General features: G+C 40.7%; 1 protein-coding gene across 1 annotated transcript; it reads right to left on the bottom strand.

Annotated features, from left to right (window-relative positions):
- Positions 1-19,648: 19,648 nt before the first annotated feature.
- On the bottom strand, positions 19,649-20,200 carry LOC138907999 (uncharacterized). Its single transcript, XM_070198628.1, has one exon. The coding sequence runs from the start codon at positions 20,198-20,200 to the stop codon at positions 19,649-19,651; it is 552 nt and encodes a 183-aa protein (XP_070054729.1).
- Positions 20,201-20,418: the final 218 nt, after the last annotated feature.

Below are 20,418 nucleotides of genomic sequence, written 5' to 3'. Positions count from 1 at the left end.
TTTACTCGAACTCGATGTAAAAAATAGCCCTTAGGCTTTATGGTCGAGTGAATGTTTGCTCGAAGTAAAGTAACGACCCTTAGGCTTTATGGCCGAGTGAGTGTTTGCTCAAACTCGAAGTAAAAAATAGCCCTTAGGCTTTATGGTCGAGTGAGTGTTTGCTCGAACTCGAAGTAAAAAATAGTCTTTAGGCTTTATGGTCGAGTAAGTATTTGCTCGAACTCAAAGCAAAGTAACAACCCTTAGGCTTTATGATCGAGTGAGTGTTTGCTCGAACTCGAATTAAAAAATAGCCTTTAGGCTTTATAGGGCTTGATCTCGTTGTTTTTTCGGATGTCAGTCCCCTATTTATGGGGTAATCATTCGAACTCCGATCATAGTCGGCCATTAAGCCTGTTTACATAATAGACCGAGAACATGAAGTAGAGGAATCTTGTTGAGATATGAGATATCGGTAAAGAAGAAATTTCTCTTTATAAGTCATTATACATGCGTTCATTGTGCCAGGGATAGAGCGAACTATGCAGGCATGGTTCGTTTGACCATCTGGCCCTTACAAATTTTTCCTATCGAGACCTTGTTGCCATGAAGTAACTACCTTGCATCGAACTTGATATATTCTAGGGTAAAGCCCCCCAGTATTCGAGGTTGATTGTAAAGAGGCCTCAGATACTGTTGAATTGTTCTCAGTTAGCATGATCAATGGTTGCCTCATTAAAAACCTCGTCAAAAAACCCATTTGGGACAAAACCGGTCTAAGGGAAAAAGAGTGCAACACGTTCTTTCAGACCTAATGCTTCGAGTTGAAGAATCTATCCCTGTTTCTGATCGAACACTTGCAAGGGTTAATTTCGAAATACAAATGAACATGGGAGGGTCGTACCTTAGTATTCGTATCGTTTTAGGTGCGATACATTCCAATTGCTCGGTAGTCGTTTGCCGTTTATCACACCGAGCTTAAAGGATCCTTTTACAACGATTTCGAGCACCTGATACAGTCCTTCCCAGTTCGGACCCAGTTTCCCTTCATTCGGATTTCGGGTGTTGAGGGTGACTTTCCTTAGCACCAAGTCCCCGATTTTAAAATGTTGAAGATTGGTTCTTCGATTGTAGTACCTTTCGATCCGCTGCTTTTGGGCAGCGAAACGGATGAGAGCGGCTTCTCGTCTTTCGTCCAACAATTCTAGGCTCATATTCATGGTCTCATTATTCAACTCCTTTGTTGCATATCGAAACTAGGTTCTCCGACCTCAACCGGGATTAGAGCTTCGGCGCCATAAACCAACGATAATGGCGTTGCTCCGGTACTGGATTTCGATGTTGTGTGGTATGCCCATAGGACCTCGGGTAGTATTTCTCTCCATTTTCCTTTGGTGTCGGTCAATCTCTTCTCAAGATTTTGGATGATGGTTTTGTTGGTCGATTCGGCTTGTCCGTTCTCGCTGGGATGATACGGTGTTGATAGGATTCTTTTGATCTTGCGATCCTCGATAAATTTAGTTACTTTACTGTCAATTTATTATTTTCCATTATCACACACAATCTCGGATGGCATCCCGAATCGACATATGATGTGGTTCCAAATGAAGTCTATCACTTCTTTTTATCTGACTTTCTCGAAAGCCTATGCTTCAACCCATTTAGAGAAATAATCAGTCATAAACAAAATAAACTGAGCTTTACCTGGGGTCGATGGGGGGCGACAATGTCCATTCCCCATTTCATGAAAGGGCATGGAGATAAGACCGAGTGGAATAGCTCCCCGGGTTGATGAATCATGGGTGCATGTCTTTGGCATTTGTAGCATTTTCGAACGAACTCCCTTGCATCCTTGCCCATATCGGTCCAATAATACCCTGCTCTGCCTGCTTTGTGGACCAACGAATTGACACAGGAATGGATACCACAAGTGCCCTCGTGAATTTCCCGTAGGATGTAGTCGGTATCTCCTGGTCCCAAACATATTGCCAATGGTCCATCGAACGTCCTTCTAAACAACATTCCATTTTAGTACAGGGTGAACCGTGCTACCTTTATGCGCAGAGCTCTCGATTCCTTTGGATATGATGGAAGCTTCCCGTTCTTTAAGTACTCTATATATTTGTTTCTCCAATCCCAGGTTAGACTTGTGGAGTTTATCTCGGTGTGACCTTCTTCGATCACTGATCTTATGAGTTGTACGACAATCCCCGAGTTGAGTTCGTCATATTTGACCGATGAACCTAAGTTTGCAAGAGCGTCGGTCTCGTTGTTCTGTTCCCGGGGTACATGTTGCAAAATCCATTCCTTAAATTGATGTAGAGTCACCTGTAATTTATCTAAGTACCTCTGCATTCGATCTTCTCGGACTTCGATACCTACAATCATAGCCTCATACTAGGCCTCATTGTTAGTCAATTTTGTAGTTCTGATAGAATGTCTAACTGCATTACCTGTGGGTGATTTTAGTACGATGCCTAGTCCGCACCCCTTTGTGTTCGAGGTACAGACTCCCAAAGAGGTAATCGATTTTATCAGTAGTTCTTTTTCAATCTCGGGTACAAAGGCCGGCGTAAAGTCAGCCACGAAGTCCTCCAAAATTTGAAATTTGATAGCGGTTCGGGGTTGATACTCAATATCGTACCCGCTAATTTCTATGGCCCATTTGGCCAATCGACCCAAAAGCTCGGGTTTGTGCAAAATACTTTGAAGAGGATAAGTTGTTACAACATGTATCGAATGACATTGAAAATATGGTTTTAGCTTCCTAGAGGCACTTATTAAAGGAAACGCTAATTTTTCTAAGTGTGGATACCTAGTTTCGACCTCGTCTAAGGTCCGACTGACATAATAAATAGGGAATTGCGTACCTCGTTCTTCTCGAAGTAGGACTCCACTTACCGCTATCTTCGTGACAGCTAAGTATAAGTAAAGCTATCCGTCCACTTTCGGGGTATGAAGCAGAGGCGAGCTCGATAAATACCGCTTCAGTTCCTCTAAAGCCTGGTGGCATTTCGGAGTCCATGCAAAGTTGTTTTTCTTCTTAGGTAGTGAGAAAAATAGGTGGCTCCTATATGAGGATCTCAAAATGAATCGTCCTAGGGTGGCTATCCATCCTGTTAGCCTCTGCACGACCTTTACATTATTTACTACCGTGATATCCTCGATAGTTTTGATTTTATCGGGGTTGATCTTGATTTCTCGATTGGATACCATGAAACCAAGAAACTTGCCCGAGCCAATCCTGAATGCACATTTTTCGGGGTTGAGCTTCATATTGTACTCCCTCAGTATATCGAAAGTTTCCTGCAAATGCTTTAAATGGTCCTCTGCTCACAGGGACTTAACTAACATGTCATCAATATAAACTTCCATTGATTTTCCTATTTATTTTTTGAACATTCGATTTATTAGGCGTTGATAAGTTGCACCAGCATTTTTTTATACCGAATGGAATTACGTTATAACAGTAGGTTCCGAACTTAGTAATAAACGAGATCTTTTCTTGATCGGGGTTGATTTCGATTTCTCGATTGGATACCATGAAACCAAGAAACTTGCCCGAGCCAACCCTGAATGCACATTTTTCGGGGTTGAGCTTCATATTGTATTCCCTCAGTATATCGAAGGTTTCCTGCAAATGCTTTAAATGGTCCTCTGCTCACAGGGACTTAACTAACATGTCATCAATATAAACTTCCATTGATTTTCCTATTTGTTTTTCGAACATTCGGTTTACTAGGCGTTGATAAGTTGTACCAACATTTTTTATACCGAATGGCATTACGTTATAACAGTAGGTACCGTACTTAGTGATAAACAAGGTCTTTTCTTGATCCTCCGGGTTTATCCGTATCTGGTTGTACCCGAAGTAGGCATCGAGAAAACTGAGAGTCTCGTGGCCGGCCGTGGCATCGATCATACGATCGATATTAGGTAAAGGAAAATAATCCTTTGGGCATGCTTTACTCAGGTCTTTATAATCTATACACATTCTAAGTTTGTTTCCCTTCTTAAGGACTACCACTACATTTGCTAGCCATTCGGGGTATTTTACTTCTCGAATGGATCCTATTTTAAGAAGTTTGGTTACCTCATCCTTGATGAAGGCATGTTTGACCTCGGACTCGGGCCTTTTTTTTTGCTTTATCGGATGGAATTTCAGATCCAAGCTTAGTTTATGAGTGGTTGTTTTCGGTGGGATCCCTGTCATGTCAAGATGGGACCAAGCGAAATAGTTCATGTTAGCTATAAGAAATTGAGTAAGCTTTTTCCTGAGCTCGGAATCTAACCCCGTGCCCAGGTATACCTTTCTCTCGGGCAGATGTTCGATTAGCGTGATTTTCTCTAATTCTTCGACCGTTGATTTGGTAGCGTCGGAATCATCGGGGACCACGAAGGATCGAGGGATCCCATAGTCATCATTTTCGTCAGTCTTCTAATTTTCTAGTTGGGTCGAGGCTGACGTTTGTGATTGCTATTTGGTATCCCATTTCTCCTTCGAATATGATCCCTTTGTCAATGATAGTGAAGATATCGGAACTACTTCATCGACGACAAACATTTCCTTTGCGGTCGGTTGCTCCCCGTAGACCATTTTGATTCCCTCCAATATTGGGAATTTCAGAACCTGGTGAAGGGTCGAGGGTACTGCTCTCATATTGTGGATCCATGGCCTCCCGAACATGGCGTTATATATCATATCACCCTCGATCACGTGGAACTTCGTTTCTTGGATGGTCCCAACCACGTTTACCGGCAAAATTATCTCACCCTTAGTAGTTTCACATGCCATATTGAATCCGTTTAGTACTAGGGTTGCGGGCACGACCTGGTCCTTTAGACCGAGTTGCTTTACGACCCTTGATCGAATGATGTTGTCCGAATTCCCTGGATCAATTAACACACGCTTAACTTGAGTTTTATTCATAAGTACAGATATTACCAGCGCATTGTTATAGGGTTGAATAATTCCTTTCGCGTCTTCGTCACTAAAGGACAAGGTTCCTTTAGGTGTGTAATCCCGATTCCGAGATTGCTTCTCTCTTACAATCGACATCTTAGTGTGTTTAAGCACCGGCCCCTAGGGGACATCGATCCCTCCGATGATCATGTGGATGATGTGTTGTGGCTTTTCTTGTTCGTTTTGTCTATTGAAATCTCTGTTTTTGAAATAGTTTTTGGCCCGGTCACATAAATATTCTCGAAGGTGCACTTCATTGAATAACCGGGCTACCTCCTCTCTCAACTGCTTGCAGTCTTCAGTTCTGTGGCCATGGGTGTCATGATTCTTGCACATTTGATTGGTATTTCTCTAGGCTGGATCGGACTGCAGAGGTCGAGGCCACTTAGAATCTTTGATGCGTCCGATAGCCGACACGATGGCGGATGCATCAATGTTGAAGTTATATTCTGATAACCGTGGTGCTTCCTTAGGTCTGGTATGTCTGTCGAACCCATTCTTGTTCATCAACCCCCGAGACCCCTGGTCTCGATCACTTCTTCTTTCGCCTCGTACGGGGTTACGTATAGGTTCGCTACCCTTACGATCTCAGTTATACGACCGATATCGGTCCTTGTTCGACCTTGGTTCTCGATCGATGTCCCTTTTAATAACGGACCCAAAAACCAACTAGTTGTCTTTGACTTTAATCTTTGATTAATATCGATTATGTACATCGGCCCAGGTAACAGCCGGGTACTCGATCAAGTTTTGCTTTAACTGTCGTGAAGCTTCGTTCGTTCAGTCCTTGAGTGAGAGCTTGAATAGCCCAATCATCTGTGACCGGTGGTAGATCCGTTCGTTCCATTTGGAAACGAGATACGAACTCTCTTAGCATCTCGTTATCTTTTTGCCTTACCTTGAAAAGGTCCGAATTCCTGGTCTCGACCTTTATTGCTCCGGCATGTGCTTTTACGAAAGAATCTGCAAGCATAACAAAAGAATCGATAGAGTTAGGCTGTAAATTATGATACCATACCATTGCCCCCTTTGACAGAGTTTTCCCGAACTTCTTCAATAATACGAATTCGATCTCGTCGTCTTCTAGAATGTGTCCTTTAGTGGTACATGTGTAAGAGGTGATAATTTTCGTTGGGGTCGGTCGTCCCATTATATTTAGGAATTTGGGGCATGCAGAACTTTTTGGGGATCGGTTTGGGAGCCGGGCTCGGGGGAGGGGGGGGAGAAGGCTTTTCTACGAATATTTTGGAATCCAAGCCCTTCAATACCGGTGGTGCCCCCGGGATCTGATCAACCCTGGTTATAAGTTTCTACTTTTTTGTCATTTTCTTCAAACCTATTTTCTCCTGACTCAATTCGTTTTGTCTATCCTAATAATTTTGGGATTAGTCCCCGATTCTTGTTCATTTGATCTTACTACAGCTGGCCCTGTTTTATGGGTGACTTCTCAGGGTGGACCGGGCTCGGCTCTGCTCGGTGACTGGGTTTGGCTCTGCAACTGAGCTATTGCTACCTGTTGAACTTTTTAAAAATCATACGCACGATGATCCCGTCTTCTCCAACATTTTGGATATTTCGAATTGCAGATCGAGTACCACCATGAATGCTATTTTTGGGGTCGGAGCGTTAGTTCGTCTCGATAGCTACATGTGAATTAACGTCATTTGGATCTGCGGCCCGAGTTCCAATGGGATCGACGAGTGGCCTTTCATCCCCGGTCATCATGTTGTTGTTCTCATCTTGAAGGTTAGCTTTGTTGTCGATAGGTAGGGCCATTAATTGAAAGTTCGTTGTTTTTAACCTGAAATCAAAGATGCTTCCAAGAGCAAGTGTATAATGGTGTGTTTTGTAGAGATTCGTACCAAATAACCACTGTTATCCTTAGCCCTACGGTGGGCGCTAAACCGTTTACCCGGAAAATAAAAATAGTTAAATTTATACGTAGTTCTAAGGATACGTGGTATAACTTGGTACAAATCAGAAAAATAAGTAGAGATATATCAAATATTGACTGTAAAAAAGAATGAATACAAACCCAAATTGAGTACAGAATGATTGATAAGATGAATCAAAAGCCTAAAAAATGATAATATTTGCTAGATGTTATGTAAATCTCAATAATCTCTCAAGGTGAGAGTGTATGAACGTATATCAATATGTGAATCAATGAATGCCCCTTTATACAAATGATAGCCATTCTTAATATAGTAGAGAAATCTTACTTTGGATATAATTAAAAATATATAGTGGGGATCCCATAATAAATTAATTAACTAGCTTTTCCTTAATTTCTGTAGAGATTTTCTTCCCTTGTGCGGCTATAACGGCTCTTTGTCTCTTGGCTCGATTTTGGTCTTGGCTGATCTCGGTATTGGTCGGTTTCTTTACCCTCGACCCTTGATATTAACTTGAGCTCGGTATCGGTCGGTCTCTGGGTCTCGAGCTTGATATTGACTCGAGCTCGGTATCGGTCGGTCTCTGGGTCTCGAGCTTGATACTGACTTGAGCTCGGCGTCGGTCGGTCTTTGAACACAACTTCACATCACAGCTTGATATTATAATAACGACCCTCGGTCCATCATGTTCCAATCTTGATTAAACACATGAAGGGCAAACTCGATTTTGACCGTATACAATATTAGTTTTTGAAATTAAATTTTAACCGATTACCTGTAAACAATTCACCACTTTCAGTATCTTTTAGATTTTGAAGTCCTTTTTTTGTCATATTTTAGGATGCGAGTAATTTCTCCCATGTAGCTATCTAAATAGAAAGTATAATACGTTATTTTCTTTGCTATAAATAATTACTAATTAATTATATCATTAAGTTTGAGTCGTGGAATTCCGAAAAATATATCGCCTTGACATAAAAACGTTATACTTTTAAACTTTAGATCACAGTCTTTTGAATCCTCCTTTCCTTCTTATCCAATCATTTCTATGTTCAAGTTTTTCGTATAGTTCCTTTTATCTTATATGTTGCTTTTTAAAAATATAGAGTTAGGATGTACTTCGTATGACTATCTTTATATTAATTTGTTTGATAAGTACTATGTTTATACTATAATTTACATTACAAACATACTATTGATATCATACAAGTTACGGAAAAAATAATTCATATCAAAATATTTTTAGAAAAATAAACATGTAAAGTATTTTTGTAACTTATTTCTCATAAAAATGTTTTTACAAATATAAAAAGATAAAATATTTTTTAAAAAGTAAATCAGACTTACTTAAAATCTTAATTAAATGAGAACTGATTATATAGAAAAAAAAAAAAAAATCTATGGGATTTGGTTGAAAGAATAAATTGCAATTATAATTTTAACATAAGTTTCATATTGTTTACTCCTTCTAGGATAGTATTGACGTATTTCTTTGATTAGAAGTTTAGAACTCATCAACTGCAAGTAATTTCAATCACAATTATTGTTGCACATGATTATATGCTTGGATAGAGAAAGAAAGCTCTCTTCAAAACGAAGAAAAGTAGATTAAACAGATGCAATAATCTATAAAAAAACAATTCATATATTATTTATTACTGATTAAAGAAATAAAACAATAAGTACTTTCCTTGCGAGAAAACTATAAAAGAATACATCTTTTGTTAGTTAGTTGATCATGTTTGTGTTTTCTAGAGCGAGTCCAAACCCCGTCCATGATTACTATTTTTCATTTTTAGGAACATGTAATTTTTTGTTAATTTTTATTTTATATTGCAAAAACAAATTTTGAATGTTATTTATATTATTTTTAAAAAGTATTTTTTATCATCACAAGGTGCGCGCGCAACGCGTGTACTTTACGACTAGTGTAATACAAATTAGTAACTAATTAAGTAATACATTGTCAGTGTATTTAATCTATAATATATTAAAAACATGAAACCCTTAATTAAAAAGTTAAATTATTTTAATATCCCTCTTATTTTTATACCCTATTTAATTTTTATTTTCTTAAAAACTACAAGAAAACTACTGAACATAAATGAAACGACGCTTACAAAAAGGGGGAAAAAGTGAAAATAGCACGGCCTAGTCATTTTTCGGACCGGTAATTGAAAAATAGTCAGCGTTTGCAAAGTCATTGAAAAATAGCCACTATTTTGCGGCAACACGGAAAATTCCAGCATATTATACCGGAGATTGGTGCACCTGTATATGAACTTCCAGCTATTATGCTAGAACTCCAACACACGAAAAGTTCCAGCATAATATACTGGAGATTGGTGCACCTGTGTATGAACTTTCAGCATATTATGCTGGAACTCCAACACACGAAAAGTTCCAGCATAATATACTGAAGAGTGGAGCACCTATGTATGAACTTCTAGCATATTATGCTGGACCGGTATATTATGCTGGAAGTCCAGTATATTATGCTGGAAGTCCAGTATATTATGTTGGAACTCCAGTATATTATGCTGGAATATTTTTCGGATTTTGAATAGTATTTTCGTTTAGATTTATCTTTAGATGAAAAGTGGCTAAATTTCGATTACTTTTGAAACTGTCGCTATTTTTCAATTACCACTTATAAATTTGGCTATTTTTTAACTTCACCCGGAAAAAAAAAAAAAAAAAGAACCCTTGCAAAGAGACGCCAAAATTTGCGTCGCTTCGATTCTCTTTTAATTAGGGCTTCTTTTTTCAAATTTAATATTTTTTTCTCTTTGTTCTTGACCAGAGTTGAGGGGTCACGTGCACCTCGGCAAAACTCTATGCATATTCAAATATTAGCTTAAGATTCCGTACCAATCTTTATTAGTAGTGATAAATTTATATTAAATATTATAGTGACCACGACCGACAAATCCTGGGCACGCCTCCGTTCTTGACATGAGGTTTTGTTCAAATTTGTTGGTTTCCTACGCAGCAAGGGAAAAGCAGGAAAAATTACAAAAACTTGATACAGGGAAGAAGCAGATGAGGTTTCACATCCCGAAAATCTATAGTTCGCCGGAGAAATTATTATGTAATCATAATTCAGGTAACTCCAAAGTCAATTGTGTTTTAATTATATATTTAATTAGACGTCTTTTGCTAGATTTTATTATGTCTACCATATAAATCTTTGGTTACTTCTACAAGTATTTTTTTCAGTGTTATTCCTCAAATATATACTTCTGATTCTTTTGGTACATGTTTGTTTTCTCTTTAATCGTGTGTTTTAATTTCAGGGGAGCAAAATTTTGATTTTTAATTCTATCATCGTACTTCTATTTTTACCCATTGCAAAGATAAAAAGAATTTTTTTAGTTTGATCCGGCTGCCATTAGTTTGGTTTGGTTATATTGGATCAGGCCACCGGCATAAATATATATATCCAAATTGGTTTGAGATAGAATTCGAAAATAATGTACTCTAAGAATGTGCAAAAATCTCTTTTATATGGACAGAAAACTACCTTTTAATTTTCTTTCCTCTGTTACTTTTGTGGATTTTCTTCATCACACAAACTAGAGTTTTTTAGGAGGGTAGGAGCAGAGTCTTCTTGTGTGTTTGACTCATTGATGCACAATATTATGTTCAGGACCAAAAAGCAAGTGAAAATTTACAACGTAACTGCGTGCAGATAAAATTATTTCTTGAATAAACACATAATGACAATATGACATACAAATTAAGGGATAAATAAAAAATCGGGTATGAAAGAAGTTGACGTGAAGTTGAAAAGGTAAGTGGAAAGAAAATATCTGAGTTATTCTGATCCCTCCATTTCTCATAAATTATAAGTAAAGAGAAAATTTAATCACCTTTAGTCTAGACGTTTGCTTTTGCTATATTTTGATGTACTACGAAAATAAAGCATGATGTAAATGCTATATTTGATTTCCTTAATAATTATATGAATGGTAGTGTACTCACTTTTGTAAATGCCAGATAAGTTTCTTCCAAATGAATGATGCATTGTCATGTAAACTGCGGTATTTATTTATTTTAATAACTAAGTTAAGCCTTAATTTTTTTCCATCTTCTAATTTTCTTACTGTGAACTTTATTTTTGTATACGGTCAAAATCGGTTTCGACCTTCGTACGATTGGTGAAGATAGACCGAAGAGCGTCTTCATAATATCGAGCTGAGATTTGAAGAAGGCACGAACGAGTTTCGAGTTTCAGGGTCAGATTAAATACCGAACTCGACGTCATTATTGAGCTTGAGCCCAAATCGAGCTATGATGAGAAGCGATGGTATCAAGCTTCAGAGCCAGAGACCAACCGATACCAAGCCCGAATCAATACCGGGCCTCGAGTCAGCATCGAGCTCAAGCCCACATCGAGCTCTAAACCTGGAAACCGACCAATACCGAGTCCAATCAAGATCGAGCCAAGAGATAAGAGCCGTTAAAGGCGCACTAAGAGAGAGAATCTCGACGAAAATTAGGGAAAACTGATTTATCATGGGTCCCCACTATGTATTTTTTATTATATCTAAAGTAGGATCCCTCCACTATAAGAGGGATGACTATTATTTCTGTTGGAGGAGAGTCATTAATACACTATAACTCAAATACTGTTGAGATATTCCCATATTAAGAGATTATACTTTTTTAGCTTCATACATAATTCTATTTTGCTTGTTCATAAATCATCTTCCTTTCAACTCGGTTTGTATCCTTTCTTTATAGTCAATATTTGATATTTCTACTTACTCTTAAGATTTGTGTCAAGTTATACCACATACCCTTAGAACTATGTACAAATTCAACTCATCCGTTTTTCGGGTAAACAGTTTGGCGTCCACCGTGGGGCTAAGGATAACAGTAGTTATTTGATACTAATCGGAAAAACACACCATTTTACGCTTGTTTTCGGAAGTGTCTTTGATTTCGGATTAGCAACGACGAGCTCTCAATTAAATGGCCTTACCTATCGACAACGAAGCTGGCCTTCAAGGTGAGAACAACAACTTGACGCCCAGGGCCGAAAGGCCGCTTGTCGACACCGTTGGAGGTCGAGTCGAAGTGCCATTAGACGTTAATTCGCATGTGGCCATTGAGGCAAACCTACTTTCTGAACCTGAAAATAGCATTCATGGTGGTACTCGAACTGCAGCTCGAGATACCTATAACGTTGAGGAAAACAGAATCAACTTGCGTATGATTTTCGAAATGTTGCAAGCTCAACATGCAACAATAGCTTAGTTGCATAGTCTAACCCAGATACCGAGCAGGACGGAGCCCAGTCCACCCCGAGAAGTCACCCATAGAACGGAACCAGCTATAGTAAGGTCACATGAGTAAAAGTCGGGGACTAATCCCAAAATTGCTAAGATGTTCGAATAACTAACCAAACGAATAAAATCAGGAGAAAGGAGGATCGAGGCAAACAACAAAAGGTGAAAACATATAACTCTAGGGTTGATCAGATCGTGGGGGCACCACCGATATTGAAGGGCTTAGATTCCAAAAAATTCGTACAAAAGCCTTTCCCCCCAAGCCGGCTCCTAAATCGATCCCAAAGAAGTTCCGGATGCCCGAGATTCCTAAATATAACGGAACTATCGACCCCAACGAACATGTCACCTCTTACACATGTGCTATTAAAGGGAACAATCTAGAGGACGATGAAATCGAATCCGTATTATTGAAGAAATTCGGTGAAACCCTGCCAAAGGGAGCAATGATATGGTATCATAATTTACCATCTAATTCTATCAATTCTTTTGATATGCTTGCAGATTCTTTCGTAAAAGCACACGCTGGGGCCATAAAGGTCGAGACCAGGAAGTCGGGCCTGTTCAAGATAAGACAAAACGATAACGAGATGCTAAGGAAGTTCGTATCTCGTTTCCAAATGGAACGAATGAATCTACCACCAATCATAGACGATTGGGATGTTCAGGCTTTCACTTAAGGTTTGAACGAACGAAGTTCGATGGCTTCACAGCGGTTTAAGCATAACCTGATCGAGTACCCAGCTATTACTTGGGCCGACGTGCATAATCGGTATCAATCAAAAATTAGAGTCGAAGACGATCAGTTGGGTTCTGGACTCGATGTTAGAAGGGACATCAATTGAGAACAAGGGCCGATCAGGGACCGATACTGACCATATAGTAGAGACCACAGGGGAATGAATCGAGACGTAACCCTAGACAAGGCAATAAAAGAAGTGATCGAGGTCAAGGGTCTCGAGGGCTGATGAACAGAAATGGGTTCGATAGGCATACCGGACCTAAGGAAGCACCACGGTTATCGGAGTATAACTTCAGCATCGATGCATCCACCATCGTATCGGCTATAGGACGCATCAAAGATACTAAATGGCCTCGACCCATGCAGACCGATCCTGCCCAGTGGAACCTCAATCAAATGTGCGAATAGCATGGCACCCATAGCCACAGAACGGAAGATTGCAGGCAACTAAGAGAGGAGGTAGCCTGGTTATTCAATAAAGGGCACCTTCGAGAATTTTTAAGCGACAGGGCCAAAAACCATTTCAAAAATAGGGATTTCGATAGGCAAAACGAACATGAAGAACCACATCACATCATCCATATTATCATCGGTGGCGTCGATACCCCTCAAGGGTCAGTGCTTAAACGCACTAGGACATCGGTTATGAGAGAGAAGCGACCTCGAACTCAGGATTACGCACCCATAGGAACCCTGTCCTTTAATGATGAAGATACAGAAGGAGTCATGAAACCTCACAACGATGCACTGGTAATATCCGTACTTATGAATAAAACTAAAGTTAAGCGTGTGTTAATTGATCCAGGTAGCTCGGCCAACATTAATAGATCGAAGGGTCGTAGAACAGCTCGGTCTACAGGACCGGGTCTTACCCGCAACCCTAGTTCTAAATAGATTCAATATGGCATGTGAAACTACCAAAGGCGAGAAAATTCTGCCGATAAACGTGGCCAGGACCATCCAAGAAATGAAGTTCCACGTAATCGAAGGCGATATGAGGTACAACGCCCTTTTTGGAAGGCCATGGATCCACAATATGAGAGTTGTATCTTCGACCCTCCACCAGGTTCTTAAATTCCCAACATCGGAGGGAGTCACAATAGTGTACGGAGAACAACCGGCGGCAAGATAAATGTTTACCGTCGAAGAAGCAATTCCAATATCCTCGCCTTCATCAATAAATTGGTCGGACTCGAAGGGGGAACATAATGCCAAATGGTAATCACAGACGTCAGCTTCGACCCAACTAGAAAATCAAAAGATTGACGAAGATGATGAGCGAGGGATCCCTCGATCCTTCGTGGTCCCCGATGATTCTGACGCTACCCAATCAACGGTTGAAGAACTGGAGCAAGTCATACTAATTGAAAATCTGCCCAAACGAAAGGTATACTTGGGAACGGGATTAACCCCCGAACTCAGGAAAAGGATTATTCAATTTCTTATTGATAACATAGATTATTTTTCTTGGTTCTATTTAGACATAACAGGGATCCCACCTGAGATAACGACGCATCGGCTAAGCCTGGACCCTAGGTTCAAACCGGTGAAGCAAAAGAAAAGACCCAAGTCCAAGGTAAAATACGCATTCATAAAGGACGGTAACTAAACTTCTCAAAATAGGGTCCATTCGGGAAGTGAAATATCCCGAATGGTTAGCCAATGTAGTTGTAGTCCCTAAAGAGGGAACAAATTTAGAATGTGTATAGATTATAAGGATTTAAACAAGGCGTGCCCCAAAGATTCTTTTCCACTGCCTAACATCGATCGCATGATCGATGTCATGACCGGCCACGAGATCCTTACTTTTCTCAATGCCTATTCCGGGTATAATCAAATCCAAATAAACCTGCAGGACCGAGAAAAAACTTCATTTATCACCAAGTATGGAACATATTGTTATAATGTAATGCCCTACGGGCTAAAAAATACAGGAGCTACTTACCAACGCCTAGTAAATAAAATGTTCGAGGAATAAATAGGTAAATCAATGGAAGTTTATATTGATGACATGCTAGTTAAGTCCCTACGCACAGAGGACCATTTGGCTCATTTGCAGGAAACGTTCGAGATTTTAAGAAAATACAACATGAACCTCAACCCCGAGAAATGTGCTTTCAGAGTCGATTTAGGCAAGTTCCTTGGCTTCATGGTATCGAATCGGTGGATCGAGATCAACCCCGATAAAATCAAGGCCATCGAAGACATCACCGTCGTGGACAGTGTAAAAGCCGTGCAGAAGCTCACTAGATAGATAACTGTCTTAGGCCGATTCATTTTGAGGTCGTCGGATCGAAGCCACAGATTTTTCTCTCTACTCAAAAAGAAGAACGATTTCTCCTGGACCCCAAAATGCCAACAGTGTTAGAGGAATTGAAGCGATACCTATCGAGCCCACCACTGCTCCACACTCCAAGGGCAGACGAGAAACATTACTTGTACTTGGCAGTATCGGAAATCGCGGTAAGTGGTATCCAAGTTCGAGAAGAGCAAGGTACGCAATTTCCCATTTATTATGTAAGTCGAACCTTAGGAGAAGCAGAAACTAGATATCCACACTTAGAGAAATTGGCACTTGCTCTAATAAGCGCATCTAGAAAGTTAAGACCATATTTTAAATGACACCCCATATGCGTATTAACCACTTACCCACTTCGTAATATTTTGCACAAGCCCGAACTATCGGGCCGATTGGCCAAATGGGTCGTCGAACTCAGTGGGTACGATATCGAATATCAACCTCGGACGGCCATCAAGTCTTAAATTTAGCGGACTTCATGGCCGATTTCATGCCAACCCTCGTACCCGAAGTTGAAAAGGAACTCTTGTTAAAATCGGGTACACCATCGGGGGTATGGACCCTCTTCACAGACGGTGCTTCGAATGTGAAGAGGTCCAGGCTAGGCATCATTTTGAAACCGCCCACGGGTAGAACTATTAGGCAATCTATCAAAACTTCTAGGTTAAATAACAATGAGGCCGAGTACGAGGCCATGATTGCAGGTCTTGAGCTAGCTAAAAGCTTGGGGGCGGAAGTCATTGAAGCCAAGTGTGACTCTTTACTGGTAGTGAACCAAGTAAACAAAACCTTCGAAGTTCGAGAGGATAGAATGTAAAGGTATTTGGACAAACTGCAGGTAACTTTGCACTGTTTCAAGGAATGGACTTTACAGCATGTACCTCGAGAACGAAATAATGAGGCTAATGCACTTGCAAATTTAGGATCATCGGTCGAGGAAGATGAGATCAGCTCAGGGGTTATCGTTTAACTCTCGAGATTCGTAATCGAGGAAGGTCACGCTGAGATAAACTCCACAAGTCTAACCTGGGATTGGAGAAACAAATATATAGAATGCTTTAAAAATGGGAAACTTCCATCGAACCCAAAGGAGTCAAGAGCTCTACGCACAAAATCTGCACAGTTTACCTTATCCAATGATGGAACGCTATTTAGAAGGATGTTCGATGGTCCACTGGCAATATGTTTGGGACCGGGAGATACCGACTACATCCTACGTGAGATTCACGAGGGCACTTGTGGAAATCATTCTGGTGCCGATTCATTACTCCAAAAAATAATCAGAGCAGGATATGATTGGATCGATATGGACAAAGATGCAAGGGAGTTCGTTCGAAAATGCGATACACGCACCCATGATTCATCAACCCGGGGAACTTCTCCACTCGGTCCTATCTCCTTGGGCTTTCATGAAATGGGGAATGGACATCGTTGGCCCCCTCCCATCGGCCCCAGGTAAGGCTCAGTTTATTTTGTTTATGACTGATTATTTCTCTAAATGGGTTGAAGCACAGGCTTTCGAGAAAGTCAGAGAAAAGGAGGTAATAGACTTCATTTTGGACCACATCATATGTCGGTTCGGGATGCCATATGAGATTGTATGTGACAATGGAAAGCAATTCATCAGAAGCAAAGTAACCAAATATCTCCAAGATCACAAAATCAAAGGGATCCTATCAACACCTTATCATCCCAATGGAAACGGACAGGCCGAATCGACCAACAAAACTATCATCCAAAATCTTAAGAAAAGATTAACTGACGCTAAAGGAAAATGGAGAGAACTACTACTCGAAGTCTTATGGGCTTACCGCACAACATCAAAATCGAGCACCGGGGTGACACCATTCTCGTTGGTTTATGGCGCCGAAGCTCTTATCCCGGTTGAGGTCGGGGAACCCAGCATCTGGTTTCGATATGCAACAAATGAGTCGAAAAAAGGATGATGAACACAAGCCTAGAATTATTAGACAAAAAATAAGAAGCAGCTCTCGTCCGATTAGCCGCCCAAAAACAGCGGATCAAAAGGTATTATTATCGAAGAACCAATCTTCGATATTTTAAAATCGGGGACTTAGTGCTAAGGAAAGTTACCCCCTAACACCCGAAATTCAAATGAAGGAAAACTGGGTCCGAACTGGGAAGGACCATATCAGGTTCTCGAAATCATCGGAAAAAGATCCTACAAGCTCGGTGTAGCCAACAACTACCAAGCAATTGGAATGTGCCGTACCTAATACGATACTACTGTTAAGGTACGACCCTCCTATGTTCATTTATTTCTCGAAATTAACCATTGCAAGTGTTCAATCAGAAACAGGGATGGGTTATTCAACTCGAAGCCTTTAGGCCTGAAAGCACGTGTTGCACTCTTTTTTCCTTCGACCGATTTTGTCCCAAATGGGTTCTTCGGCAAGGTTTTTAATGAAGCAACCACTGATCGTGCTAACTTAGAACAATTCAACAGTATCCGGAGCCTTTTTACAATCAACCTCGAATACTGGGGGGCATTACCCTCGAATATATCAAGTTCGATTATCAAGTTCGAAGCAAGAAAGTTACTTCATGACAACAGGGTTTCGATAGGAAATATTGTAAGAGCCAAATGGTCAAAACAAACGATGCTCATGTAATTTTTTCGATCCCAGGTATAGAACATAAACACATGTATAATGACATAAAGAGAATATTTTACCGATATCTCATATCTCAGAATCCATCCTCTATTTAGTGATCTATTATGCAAACAGGATTAAGGGCTGACCATTACCCCATAAATCGGGGACTGCCAACCGAAAAATCAACGAGATCAAGTCCCACTAAGCCTACGGGCTACATCACTTCGGGTTCGAGCAATCACTCACTCGACTACTAAGCCTAAGGGCTACTCTTATTTTGAGTTCGAGCAATCACTCACTCGACTACTAAGCCTAAGGGCTACTCTTATTTTGAGTTCGATCAATCACTCACTCGACTACTAAGCCTACGGGCTACATTACTTCGAGTTCGAGCAAGCACTCACTCGCCTATTAAAATCCTACGGGCTACGTTATTTCGAGTTCGAAGAATCACTCACTCGACTATTAAGACTAAGGGCTACGTCATTTCGAGTTCGAGCAATCACTCACTCGACTACTAAGCCTGAGGGCTAATCTGCCTAAGGGCTACTCTTATTTCGAGTTCAAGCAATCACTCACTCGACTACTAATCCTACGGGCTATATTACTTCGAGTTCGAGCAAGAACTCACTCACCTATTAAAAGCCTACAGGATACGTCATTTTAAGTTCGAACAATCACTCGCTCGACTATTAAGACTCAGGGCTACGTCATTTCGAGTTTGAGCAATCACTCACTCGACTACTAAGCCTAAGGGCTAATCTTATTTCAAGTTCGAGCAATCACTCACTCGACTACTAGGCCTAAGGGCTAATCTTATTTTGAGTTCGAGCAATCACTCACTAGACTATTAAAATCCTGCGGGCTACGTCATTTCGAGTTCGAGCAATCAGCCATTCGATTACTAAGCCTACGGGCTACATTACTTCGAGTTCGAGAAAGCACTCACTCGACCATTAAGCCTAAGGGCTAATCTTATTTCGAGTTCGAGCAATCACTCACTCGACTATTAAAAGCCTATGGGCTACGTTACTTCGAGTTCAAAAAATCACTCACTCGACCATTAAGCCTAAGAGCTACGTCATTTCGAGTTCGAGCAATCGCTCACTCGACCATTAAGCCTAAGGGATAATCTTATTTCGAGTTCGAGCAATCACTCACTCGACCATTAAGCCTAAGGGCTAATCCTATTTTGAGTTCGAACAATCACTCACTCGACTATTAAAAGCCTACGGGCTACGTTACTTCGAGTTCGAGTAAGCACTCACTTGATCATTAAGCCTAAGGGCTACGTCATTTCGAGTTCGAGCAATCACTCACTCGACTACTAAGCCTAAGGGCTAATTATTTTTTGAAGTTCGAGCAATCACTCACTTGACTATTAAAAGTGTATGGGCTACGTTACTTCGAGTTCGAGCAAGGACTCACTCGACCATTAAGCCTAAGGGCTACGTCATTTCGAGTTCGAGAAATCACTCACTCGACTACTAAGCCTACGAGCTACATTACTTCGAGTTCGAGCAAGCACTCACTCGACCATTAAGCCTATGGGCTAATCTTATTTCGAGTTCGAGCAATAACTCACTCGACTATTAAAAGCCTACGGGCTACGTTACTTCAAGTTCGAGCAATCACTCACTCGGTTATAAAGACTTCAAAATCCGGCTTCGATCAAATTACCTAAAGGCATTACTGAAACAAAGTTTTCATAAGGCATGACTGAAACAAAGTTTTCACAAGACAGAATATGAAACAAAGACAAATCGGGAGAGTAGAAGATCTTTATACGTATGAGTATTTACAAGGTCCGATCAGGACCCTACACAAAAATGAGCAAAAACAAAAAACCCTAAGGTTCCTAACTATATCCGGGAGCAACCTCTTCTCCATCGAGCTCCTCCTCGCTTTCAGACCCGTTCTTGCTCTTATCATCATCATCGGAATCCAGGGCTCCAGCTTCAGCTTCAAGTTCTTTAACCTTTTTTATCTCTTCGGTGAGATCAAAACCTCGAGCATGGATTTTCTCGAGGGTCTCCCTCCGAGATTGGCATTTGGCGAGTTCAGCAACCCAGTATGCTCGAGTTTGAGCGGTCTTAGTTGCCTTTCTTGCTTGTACTTGAGCGACTTCGGCATCGGCCCGATAGGCAGCCACGGATGCATCCACCTCGACCTTTGCTTTTTCAGCTTCAGATTTAGACTTGGCAAGTTCGGAAGTCGACCGAGCTTCAAGCTCATCTATTTTTCTTTCTTGAACCGAGCTTCTCTCCTTCATGCCTTGAAGTTGACTTTCGGCCGATGATAATTGGGCTCGAACAACCTCTTTCTCTGCAACAAGGCGATCCATACCTTCTTTCCACCCGAAGGTCTCCGCCTTTATTATATCAACCTTCTCACGAAGTTGCCCGATCATCTCGATCTTCTGTTGCAGTTGTGAGATCAAAATATTAGCCTCCGGTCCTGAATCGAGCCCATGAGTTTTTAAGATTTTCATTACATGCTCGATCAGATCGGTCTTATCTTGATGAGCCTTGGTTAAGATGTACCCACAACTGTACCCACCATTGGCTCATTATGGTGGGAGGTAGCCTCGATCCTCGATGACTCGGGGACGTCGACCAGTTCTCTTGC

The sequence above is a fragment of the Nicotiana tomentosiformis genome, chromosome 3 (genome assembly GCF_000390325.3).
Source record: "Nicotiana tomentosiformis chromosome 3, ASM39032v3, whole genome shotgun sequence".
In the NCBI taxonomy this organism is placed as follows: Eukaryota; Viridiplantae; Streptophyta; class Magnoliopsida; order Solanales; family Solanaceae; genus Nicotiana; species Nicotiana tomentosiformis.
The sequence above is the reverse complement of the archived record's forward strand: the minus strand, read 5'-3'. Positions and strand labels throughout refer to the sequence as shown.